This window comes from Engystomops pustulosus, chromosome 10 (assembly GCF_040894005.1).
Source record: "Engystomops pustulosus chromosome 10, aEngPut4.maternal, whole genome shotgun sequence".
NCBI classification, from domain to species: domain Eukaryota; kingdom Metazoa; phylum Chordata; class Amphibia; order Anura; family Leptodactylidae; genus Engystomops; species Engystomops pustulosus.
In genome coordinates this window covers 30,668,717-30,681,194 of record NC_092420.1, presented here as the reverse complement: position 1 = coordinate 30,681,194, position 12,478 = coordinate 30,668,717, and the positions used below count along the sequence as shown (strand labels likewise).

Below are 12,478 nucleotides of genomic sequence, written 5' to 3'. Positions count from 1 at the left end.
TGCGTACAATATACAGGGACATAATTATGGGTTAACCTCGCATTGAACATTTGCACCTTTTGTCTGTACAATGAGCTACTAACATCCCGCACTGATACTTTATCAGGAATGACACGGTACAATCTATTATGTGTTATTTGTCACAGGAAATTAAATATCTAATTTTCTAACTCGGCAAGAACTAAATAATTGTCAATAATGTCCTGTAGGGAAAAAGCACACATTTAAACTGAGTTCTGTAGAATAAAGTACCTTGAAAATCCAAAAACGAGGAGAAAATAACTGCTCATTAAAACATAATTTATTTTCTCAGTAGTCACATGGGGATAGGCAGGGCCGAATGAGGATAGGCCACAACACACAAGCAGTGGCAGCTCTAATACAATATTACCCCTATCCCTCAATGCATGCTACATGCCCCATGTCACCTTTCATCACATGTCTGTAAATGCATGATTTCCAATAAAATAACAATTCTATAACCTAATTTGTGCAGTTATGTTGTTATTCTTGCTGGGAATGTAAGGAATGGTAGCAGGGCACAGTGCATATTGCTACTTTCTTAATATGTAAATCTCCAAAGTGGACCATAGAAAAACCTAATCACAGGGTCAGGCAGTGGTTATAACATATAGTACTGCCATATAGTGACCATATAGTGCTCAGATACCAGCGCTACACAGGTGGTTGGCGAAGCTGGAGATTATAGAGAAGAACCCAGCACTGGTCAGAGGTAGTCACCGCCATCATACAGAACAAAGGGAGGATCTGCTCTTCAGAATACAGATTCATTAGCAGATATAATGATTATGGAACACCTCAGGCTTTTTCATTTTTTTAACTCAAACATTTGCCTAATTGCACAAAGAAATGAATGCAATAATTCCGGCACAATGACATTGTTTGTAGACTAATATTTTGCAACATGAAAAATGCTGAAATAAAAAGACTCATTTGTAACTTCCTCAAAATGTAAGATCATTTTCATCTCCATTGTGAGAAGTCCTGGCTAACCAGGTGACGCTACGGGTCGCTTCCCATTATGATAATAAGGTCCTGTGGTTTCTGACAACAAGACTTTAACGGCATATCCTGTAGGGTGTAAGGTGGCGATTCAAGGGATTGGATACACTCTATAGATGCTTGATCAGATTAAGATCTGGGGAATTTGGAGGCCAACTCACCATCACAGCAAACCATCCTTAGACAAAGTGTGTGGTGATTATCCTGCTAAGTATCAAAGTGACATCCACATGAATACCAGGACCCAAACAGAACATTGGCCAGGACATCAAACTGCCCCTACTGGATAGTGGTCTTCCCATACTGGTGACATCTCTTCCCAAAGTAAGTGACCCACATGATGTAGAAGAAAACATGTTTCAACAGACCAGATGCTTTGTGCTCTTGTTCTGTAATGTCTCCCTTACATGAGATTGTAGCTATGGATAGGGGCAGCATAGACACTATAGGGGAAATATATCATATGCTTCGTGAATCCCCAGATGCTTCTTACATTGCACTAGACCTCCTGGTGGATGGGCATAGGCTTACATCAGTCTTCTTCTTCACCAAGGTCATTGGATTGTCTGTATAGTATCTTTTGTCTACCCGATGTTCTGACATTTTCCTATCATCCATGGCACTGGTTTATCCTCTTGTCTATGTCACTATTAATGATCTCATAGTGATGACCCTTAGCTCCATCCTTGACTCCACCAATGTCTGCCGGCACTACTATTGGCATTATATAACTAATATGGGGTTTGCAACAAGTGTGTTCTCCTGCAGTGGGGACTACAATTACAAAGTAATTGCCCCATATATATGGGACCTCAAGATTTCAGAACATTAGCATCATCCCCTTTAAAAAGGACTGTACCATTTGGAATTTCCCATAAGGTCTCTTCCCACCTATTTGTGATCATAACATAAAGCCACTTCCCTATTCCTAGAATGAGGTTGCAACATACAGGAAAACAGCTAAAAATATTGTATGTGAATACAAAAACTAGAACAACATCATTGTCACTACAAGGTCCACACTGGTGTCTAGACGTCTGGATTCTAGAGCCCCAGGAACATGAGTACAGGTAAGATTAAGGATAAAGGAAGTGATGTAAGGACATATGTGTAACCTACTATAACTGTTAGTCCATGTGTATACAGTTTTATGCAGTAATTGCCATATTTATACAATATGGGGGTCATTTATCTTTTCTTTGTTCCTTTTTCCTTGTGTTAAATGTTTTTTTTTTCAGATCTCTTTTGAGACATTTGTTACAAATGTCTCAAAAAGGTTGCACAAATGTCTCAAGTCACTTCTTTCCATTTCCTAAGTACGGTTTTGTCTGAAGTTTTTTTTCGCCAAAAAATGATGCAAATTTTAGAGAATTTGAAATTATAAATGTCATTTGCGACATTTAGCACATATGTCTCTACCTGCATCTAGAAGCTTCTTATGACTTGCTTTCAAGAATGGCTTTCATCCATAAAGGGAAGATTTGTGGATTGCACCACTGATAGTTGAGCTGTGGATATCTGTAGCCCCTCTAGAGTTTGGCTACTTCTGCTCCTCAGGCCTGTCAGTTTAGGTGAATGGTCATGTCTCGGTAGGTTAGCTCTTGGACCATACTACTTTCAATCATGGATTACTGATTGTACATTGCTCCATGAGATGTTCAGAGTTTAGTCCAGGGTCTAAAGGCAATGCTGCTCCAAGAGTTGCAAGGGGTTGTCCACTTTCAGCATATTATTGATATGTTTTGTGTAAGGAAAAGTACAATTTTCCAAATACTTTCTATATATATATTCTATATCAATAATTTGCTTAAAGTAGACAACCCTTTAATCTTGAGCTCCATTGACTTCCGGATTGGCAAGCAGCTTGACCAAAACCTGAAACTCCCAGTGCTATGGAGCAAATAAGTGGAATTATAATCCCCCGTCCAAACGAAACCCTCTGCAATTATATTTTTATCCCCTTTTTTATGGATATATCATAAATATAGTTAATTACACAACCCCTTCAATGCCTTGGAAATACAACATATATCTGAAAATTTCAGAAAAGAGGAGGGATAAGGAACTACACATCCAGTGCCGTAACTAGAAGCTGATGGGCCCCAGTGCAAAGTCTGTGCCAGGCCCCCGAATATAATGTACGGTTTATAGTAATAGTCTTCACATATGGGAAAGTGACACCACAAGGGCCCCCTAAACCTCTTGGGCCCAGGTGCGATCGCAACCTCTGCACATCAGTATAATGTGTGATATCATGTTATATATAATATTAGCTATTGTATGCATAAAAAACACATCTGGCCTTCAGCCTGACTCTATTATGGCCTCAGTCTGGAGAGTTGGTGCTTTCTGTTTTATACTATAAGTACAAGCAAACATTTTAAAGCCATACATAACTTCTGAACTACTTGACAGGTACAACTGGTTCGTCCAGGCTCCTGAGATACTATAAATCCCATACCAGTAATGTTGTTAATGTCTTTTTCTGCCTTTTTTTAAACTCAGGTGGAGAAAAATGTGCGTAAAAACCTCATTTTATTGTTTCTCTGCGGTAAAAAGAATTTGGAAGAAAAGGAGACATTAAACTCCATGACTGTAACCTAGATACAAACTCATCCTGACAAAACCTGCAGCGGCGCTCACCTGCAGCTACCTGACCTTGGTGAAATTGGACACTTTGATTTTTTCATTACTCAGGTCACGTACTCACATCTAATGACAAAAGGGCAACTAGGGAAATCCAGCGTCTTTACAGTATAGGGGAAAGAAACAGCTGCAGTTAAATAAATTGTATACCCACCATCACACCAGACCTTTGTGGAATATATAACTATATCTAGCAAACTCCAGTAAGACACCAATTGGAGCAGGTTTCTTAAAATTATCTTAAATAATTGCAGCCAATCACTGAGCAGCTTTCAATTTTTAAAAACAATTGAGCATATTTTCTGGACTGATGATGGTAGCTCTGCTTTCTGTATCTTGGAGATCTATGATGTTGTAAGTTGTTGTCCGTCCATAACTCTACCGCTCCATATTCACATCATTGTTTGGGTTAGGACAGAAGGGCCAAAGTTCGCAACATCGGGACAAGCACGAAATAAGCTCAGTTTAGTCAACTCACACTTAGTCCTGACTGTACCTGTTGTCTGAATAAGCCTTTATGTACCTTGAGCGGCATTTATTATTTTTGGCGCAGGACGGCTCTAGAAACTATATTTTGGGATAAGTGGGATATGAGTTTGTGGCGCAAGGGATTAATTAATTGGTGCACAGACTGAAAAACTCCCTAGACCACCTTTTAGCTGGGCTATTTTTGTGCCACAAAAAGTGCCATAAAAACGTGTAGGAAAAATAGAAGCGCCAAAAAACTGGTCGTTTTACAAGTGTGGCCAAAATATTGTGCCCAAGAATAGAACAAGTTGAGAATATCGGAAAACACCAATAAATAAACATTGCAATTTTTTAGTTTAAAAGGCCGTAATACAAGGACTCCACCCCCGGTTTTTAAAACTTTTCTTTTTTTTGCTTTTACTAGATTCTCCCTGATTCTCTGTGAAAGGAAGACTTCATGTCATGATATCAAATCAGTTTCCATTTTCATGATTTCAGAGATGAGCTAAAATGGGAACCCAAGTGTTATTTGTCCTACTCTGCACCCTGCAATACATACAGGGAACGCCAGGTATGTGTAGTCTTTCACTATTGGAGCAATATTTAGGTTGATTTTAAGGATTAAAGTGAAGCCTCCTAATACAGACGTTGTATGAATCATCCATCCAGTGTGTACATGAGGAATAACACTGGTTATGTGACCAGGTAGTCCCCTGGTTACATACAAGATAAGTTCTATAGGTTTGTTCTTAAGTTGAATCTGTATGTAAGTCGGAACTGTATACTTTAGAATTGTAACCCCAGTCAAATTTTTTTTGCTCTCTGTGACAATTGGATTTTAAAAATGTTGGGTTGTCATAAGAAGCAAGATTAAAAATAAATCTTCATTACAGACACCTGTGATAACTGTTACAGCTGTTTATTATAGCCTGGGGCTAAAGTATAGTAAATTACCAACATCCAGAGGTCCGTTTGTAACTAGGGGTCATCTGTAAGTCGGGTGTTCTTAAGTAGGAGACTGCCTGTATATCAGTGATCATTTATGCTACCAGTTTACATTAAAGAGAACCCATCACCAGGTTTTACCCCTCCAAACTACTAGCCCCCTCAGGAAGGGTATGAAATATTAGTTTTTGAATTCCCCTTTTTTGTGTGAAATCTCATCCGTTTATCTATAAAAAACAATCTCCCCCAAAGTCAGGCAAATATGACTCTTCTCACCTCACTTTCAAATGAGATGAGTCAAGTTTAGAGGCTGCAGCGGGCCTGGCACTTCAGAAGCCCATATCTTTGGTTGTATAGCACCTACAAATATGCTTTTTATGTCATAATAAAGATAAGATTGTTTATAGGTACTATAGAACCAAAGATACGAGCTAAGATTTTTTATAGGTAAACGTGAAAGAATATGAAATGTCCTTTCCCCCTATCTGAGGTCGCTTGGTCAGTCGAACCAGATGATAGGTTCTTTTTAAATGATTAAAGTGTATATGGCGGCTGTTTGTACTCTGATATCAGATGTATGATGGATGTTCTTTCTGTTTCCTTGAAATTATAGTACACATTCATCAATTTTATATCAGTATTCAATCTGGTCTGTCATGGTGTTCAAGAAATACAAGCTGAATCTTTGATTTGGTTCCTAATCAGAGATATTTCTAATGTTCCCTTTTATAGGCTCTGAACTTGTAGATTCTCTAACCTGTGTCAACAACTACAAGACCCACTGGAGGTGTCAATGGAAATTACGTGCAGAAACTCATCAACTGCTTCCTATGAACCTAATCCACTGGAATAATGTCACCAGGTTTGTCTGTGATGGAATTGGTAACCTTCAGCCCTGTATTAGAACATGGGGTATTGTATTGTCCAGATTTCACCCACTGACCAGATCATAGAGTACTGCACTCCACACAGTACTACATGGCAGTGGCATAACTAGAAGCTGATGGGCCCTAGTACAAAGTCTGTGCCAGGCCCCCGACTATAATGTATGGTGTGTAGTAATAGTCTTCTCATATGGGAAAGTGACACCATAAGGGCCCCCTAAACCTCTTGGGCCCTGGTAAGACCGCAACCTCTGCACCCCTTCAAGTTACGCCCCTGATACATGGTACTAGAATCAGCTTCTTGGGGGATGGGCAATGTGTCCTCTTTCGGTCTGCTTTCAATTTATGGATTCAGGAATTTGGCGGTCCTGTAATGGCTCTCGTGTACATGTGTATTGTGAGCAGGAACAGATGTACAAGGATTTCATGGGTGAAGGTCCTTCTCAGTATAAAACTTGGTGGGTGGTTTATATATATATATATATACAATATAACGCACAAAGTCCCGTTCTCTTCTTTGTGGTCATTACATGAAATTTACAGAGATACAGAGATATCCAGCACTCCAGGCTGCTAATTGTGCACGCCCCCCGCCTGCTGGGAGCATGGGAGAGTGAGGTGACTTCACGCAGGACGCGTGAATTCACATCTCTCACGTGACATCACCTCCTTCTCCCATGCTGAGAGAGGAAGGTGGCATGGGTATGCATAATAAGCAGCAGGAGTACAGGATGTGGCCACGGCTACGGCTGGTTGGGCATACGTCAGCTGCGATGGAGAGGAGGAGGGGTTACCCTTCCCCTCTCCATTGCAATGCATTGTGTACGTTCCGTAACACGGGGAAAGATAGGACATGTCATTAATTTATCCCCTAAAGAATGGCTGGGCCATCGTACAAGTCGCCTTCGGTGTCACCCCTCATAGATTGAAAGCTCTGGCATTCAGGGCCCTCACTCAATTTGATTATGTTATTACTCTGTAATGTCTTATTTGACTCGTTTATATACCCCATGATATGTACAGCTCTGTGGAATATGATATAAATAAAGCTTTATTATTATATCAGGGACTATCAAAATAAAACTATAAAACCATCAAAGTGCAATGGAACTGGCAGATATATAAAGGTGTTCATGGATGCCTCCCCCAGCAGCTGACTGTACTGCCATCCATCACTCAAGTTAACCATTGCCTGGCTGAGCTGCAGAGAAATGGGGTGTGGTTCAATCAGTCCCAATACGGCAGCAACCTAAGCCATAGTACACACACAAACCACAGAGAAAAATCAATGTATCTAAGCTGCAGACAGTCAATACTGGCATGGACATAACATCTAGAATTCATAAACAGAACTCAAGCTGCTGTACATTGGGAAGAAATCAAGGATTTACTATTCATCTGCATATTTCTAATACATAATAGGGCAGCACGGTGGCTTAGTGGTTAGCATTACAGCCTTGCAGCGCTGGGGACCTGGGTTCAAGTCCCAGGGTCAATAACTGCAAAGAGTTTGTATATTCTCTCCGTGTTTGTGTGGGTTTCCTCCGGGTCCACTAGTTTCCTCCCAAACTCCAAAACATACTGGTAGGTTGATTAGATTGTAAGCCCCATGAGGACAGGGATTGATCTGGTAGGCTCTGTGCAGCGCTGCATAATCTGTGTGCGCTATATAAATAAAGGAATTATTATTATAATAACATATTGCCAGTTAAAATATCAGAATAGATAATCCACATGAAGAAAAAGCACTATGGGGGACATTTACTTACCCGTCCCGTTGACGCTGCCGATCTGGAATGTCCGATGAGGATTTGGAGCTGCCGTTATTCACTAAGATCGTGCGTCCAATTTCCTGCATGTGTTGCTTCCCCCGCTGAGGTCTGCCGGAGTTCAGCTTCTTCTTCCATGTGAGTGCATATGAGTGCTAAACTTGCGACACAATTTTTAAATTCCGCAGTCTGTCAGTTGGGTTGTCTGTCGTCCACGCCCCCCGATTTGTGTTGCATGCAAGCCGGCGCCGATGCGCCACAATCCGATTGAGTGCGACAAAAACCTGGGGCAATTCAGCGCAAAACAAAAAAATTCAGGAAACCCGACGGAAATGCATCCGACAGACCCTTAGTAAATGTGCCCCATAGTGCTTTTTCTTTGTGTTGATTATCTACATTTTGGTGTGACGGCATTACCTAGAGCTCTATATTGGTTGTGCAGGGTTCATTCTTTTCTCTTTGAATATCGGAATAGATGCCATAGGGAATGAAATCGGTGAGAAATCCTGGACAGATTAAAGTTTTGGAATATTATACTATCCATAGTAATTTCCATAAAACAAAAAATTATGCATACTATCTACTGTATAGTATAATATTCCATGTTGAATTGAAACATAAAGTATATTGGAAAAATTGTATAACCCCTTTAAGCACAAACATATACAGTTTGTCATGTAGCGACACTACATGCAGTATGATCTCTTCTGCTGTTTTTTCTCTTTCGATAGCAATAGTATTCAACTCTGTGAACCAGATAACCCTGGAGAGAAAAGAGATGGAGAAGTATATCTGACCTGTCAATTTAATGACAAATTCAGCTACGTAATGACCACCACTTGCTCCCTGCAACCGAAGCGTGATATGAGCAGAAACACTCTCATCATCCCAAACAATAAGGGTAAGTTAATAGACAACAGATCCAATAAGCAGAGAAGGCTGTGTGCAAAGTCTAGGGGATTGACAGTACTGTATTATACAAGTGGAACTCTAACCTCTATAACAGTGCACAGACACTACTTACATTTATAGATAAAATAGGTCATTGATGTCCAATTTCTAGGTATAGTAAACCACATAGGCCATTTTGACTCCTGCTTTAGGATTCCACATGGTTGGTTCTAGACTATGGAACTTTTCCCAGATTAACATCATCAGTATCTGTTCCGGAACCTTCAATTTAATTAAAAAAATATTATTTTTTTACATTTTTTTCCCAGTTCGGATGCTGCCACCAGAAGGGTTAATGGTTCAAAAGTCAGATTTAAAGAATGGTTCGATAATTCTACGTTGGAGGAAGCCTGATAATATTTCCTACTATAGACATCTACTCTACCAAGTCACCTACCTTAGACAGGACTGGGAGTCTTGGGAGGTATAATTGTCACATCTTTAGGTCCTGGGGGGGTTATATATGGTATTATTAATTTCATCTTTACTTTCCAGGATGCTGCAGTACTAAATGTTATGGGAAAGACAGAGGTCAGCTTCAGTCCAGAACAATTGGTTCCAGGGAGCACTTACCTGTTCAGAGTTCGCTCTGTACCAGACAAAGATCCACGGTACCGCAGTGCCTGGTGTAACCCTATTGCATGGACGGTGCCTGAAGAAGGTATTTTTGAACAAAGATTTTCTGCAACCTAAACCTAATTCTCCAGCAACTACATCTTCTCTTGTGACCGCTGTAGTCTGTAACACATGACTACAATGGTCAATTTTTTTTTTAATTAGTCAAAAAGGGAAAAATCCCCCAAAGTAGAGCTATTATATAGTTCTACATTTATTCTGTAGTTTAATGGCATTTATTGATGCAAACTGGGTAAATAAAGTCAGTGGGGCAGATTTACTTACCCGGTCCTGTTGCGATCCAGCGGCGCGTTCTCTGTGGAGGATTTGGGTCTTCCGGCGATTCACTAAGGTAGTGCGCCTGATGTCCACCAAGTGTCGTTGCTGCGCTGAATTCCATCGGAGTTCACTGGAGTTCACCATCCGTTGCTGGTGCAGGTAAGCGCGTGTCAAGCGCCACTTTTTAAAAAAAAATACGGCGGTTTTTCCGAATCCGTCGGGATTTCTGACGACTACGCCCCCCGATTTCCGTCACGTGCATGACGGCAATTCATGGAAAATCGACAAAAAAATGATAATATTCGGGTAACCCGATGGAAAAACGTGATTCGGGCCCTTAGTAAATGACCCCCAGTGTGAGTAAAGTGGACATGGGCCATAACTTTTAGACAAATTTCCTCTTATTATTATTGGCAAACATGGACAATGACTCACTCTTTGAGGTTATACATAGTTATAGAATTAATGGCCCAGTGTTAGGGATTCTAATAACCTATTAATTAAACAACATTCCCCTCATCACTTCCACCGCCAGTGCTCTGGTCCTGCAGCCATATTTACCATATATCACCATGCAACCTATTACTACCACCTCAGCAGTATATATAACATATTTGATTTATCGCAGGGGTTATTTGTTGTATTCAGGTACACTACTTCTGCACCCATGTATACAAACACTGGGGAACAGTACCCAAGCATGGCATTGGAAGGAGAATATAACAACAATTGGTATAAATTTGCACTTTTCTTAGATTACAATATTTTCTGGCACATCCCTTTTTTACTATTACTCATGTGACCCCCGGGAAGCAGGACTTAGGACTTCCTGTGACATCACATGTCCTGCTGTCTTTCAGTGGCTGAAGGAGGTTGTGCAGTCATTACTGTGTGCATGCCCCTTCCATCATAACTACCCCCATAGTGATTGGAGCGGTATGCCTTGGACAACTGCATGCCCCTCCAACCACTTATATGGGAGTGGTTATGATGGAAGTGGAATGCACACAGTAATGACTGCATTCCCTCCGCCATCTACTAAAAGACAGCAGGACATGTGATGTCACAGGAAGTCCTGAGTCCTGCTGCTAAGGTTTATGTGAATAACGGCCCCCGGTGGCAAACAAGAAACTTTAACAGGGTAAGCATAATAAGGGTGACTCTATTAGGGTCTGATACTTACCCTGGAAGGTAGGAGTATCCCTTTAATTATTTCTGCTTTATAGTTTGAAGTGGTTGCCCCATCAATGTAACTAATACCCTATCCACAGAATAAGGAATAAGTTATAGATTAAGGGTTTCCGACTGCCCATAGGAACTCCGAAATGAATCGAATGACGATTAAACATGTGCACCAGTGCAGTTTTGATTATTTTTCATAATTACTGGGGGTCCCAATATTCGGAACCCTAGTGGTTACCCCTATACTATAGATACTTCAGTGGGAAAACTCCTTTAATTAAAAATATATTGACTGTAGATATGATGGACTGGTTAAGGAGAGCTGCTACCTTCTCCTTTCCACCCAGAAGCCATAATAGAGGACACAGGCAGTCTCAATGAAATAACCAATGAAATAATAACCAATGCATTATTTGTAAAATTGTCCACAAATAGGACAACTCCCCAAAGTGAGAGAACTGCTGCACCTGCTGCCTGGGTACTTGTGGTCACTATGTTGGATGGACCCCATTTCCATGTCAGGGTGCAGCAATGGTTCTTTATACTATATCCATATACTAAACCATATACCAATACACTATATAACAATTGAAAACAGATTTATTATGTAGCATTTTGTGCTGTTACAATTCAATACCCCTGCAATCTCACTAGAACACTAATGTGAGTGGTAATGAATGATTGAATACTGATCACAGCAAACTACTGCCCCCATCACAAGCCCTTCATTACTTTAGTGCAAACTGTCCTTTAGAGACTACCAAATCTCTGGAGACATCCCCATTTATGTAGTATAAGCCTCCCCCACTGAAGTTTGATTACATTTTTATTTTGTCTTTACTTAACTGGTGAAATCCCTGTATGCCCGGCTCCCACCAGTGTCCATGCCCTGTTTATGTCGTTTTATTTGTTCTTTTATTACAATTCTCAGAAGCCTCAGAGGCCCCTGTCATTGGTTCTATATCAACTAGAAACATGTTTTCTGTTTTATATTAAAGATAATATAATCTTTCAGATCCCATCAAGCCATAACTGTCTGGACACGTAGGCAGTTTAAAAATAGGTGGGAATTGGATTTTTATCTGCAGCATGCTTTTACAACTATGGGGACATATACTTACATGGTCCGGAGGAGATCCCGAAAGTGCATTGTCCGACGACAATGCACTGTGCCACGATTCAAGAAGATTGTGTGCCCGATATCCTGCATGTGTCGCTTCCCCGCTCAGGTCCGACAGAGTTCACCTTCTTCTTCCTGGTGTATGTGAGTGCATGGCTTGAGACACAATTTTTTAAGTTAAATCCCGTGGTTTGTCCGAATCCGTTGGATCGTCCGACAGTCCGCTCCCGATTTGTGTAAGCCGGCGCCTACTAAATAGCTGTCCTAGCAGCGCGAGCCCCGAAAATGTTGGAAAACCTGACGGAAATGCGGCCACGGAACCCTGAGTAAATAACCCCCATTGCTAGTTCTGTAGCCCCCAAAGCCACAAGCCTGATGTGATCTGAAAGATGAGACCAGTAACTTTAATATGACACAAAAGCATTTAGGAACTATAGAACAGAAGGCAGGGGGATCTAAAGTGACACCTCTAAACTTGACTCTTCTCTGCTCATTTTCACATGGACTTTGGAAGAGATTTTTTATAGTCAAATTGGGGAGATTTCTCGTACAAGGCGGAATTTTATGAAGGACATTTCATACCCTGCCTGAGAGGC

At 40.8% G+C, this 12,478-nt stretch overlaps 1 protein-coding gene across 2 annotated transcripts in view; it reads left to right on the top strand.

The window, feature by feature from the left end:
* The first annotated feature begins 2,005 nt into the window (after nt 1-2,005).
* Nucleotides 2,006-12,478, top strand: part of CSF2RB (colony stimulating factor 2 receptor subunit beta) — a 34,221-nt gene continuing 23,748 nt past the window's right edge. The window contains exons 1-6 of one of the 2 annotated variants that reach the window (XM_072126894.1): nt 2,006-2,093; nt 4,562-4,708; nt 5,815-5,944; nt 8,467-8,636; nt 8,956-9,110; nt 9,182-9,347. In XM_072126894.1, coding sequence (XP_071982995.1) covers nt 4,648-4,708; nt 5,815-5,944; nt 8,467-8,636; nt 8,956-9,110; nt 9,182-9,347 — 682 coding nt within the window. In that variant the 5' untranslated portion in view covers nt 2,006-2,093; nt 4,562-4,647. The remainder of the gene's footprint in view (nt 2,094-4,561; nt 4,709-5,814; nt 5,945-8,466; nt 8,637-8,955; nt 9,111-9,181; nt 9,348-12,478) is intronic. The other variant, XM_072126895.1, reaches the window with a different exon arrangement.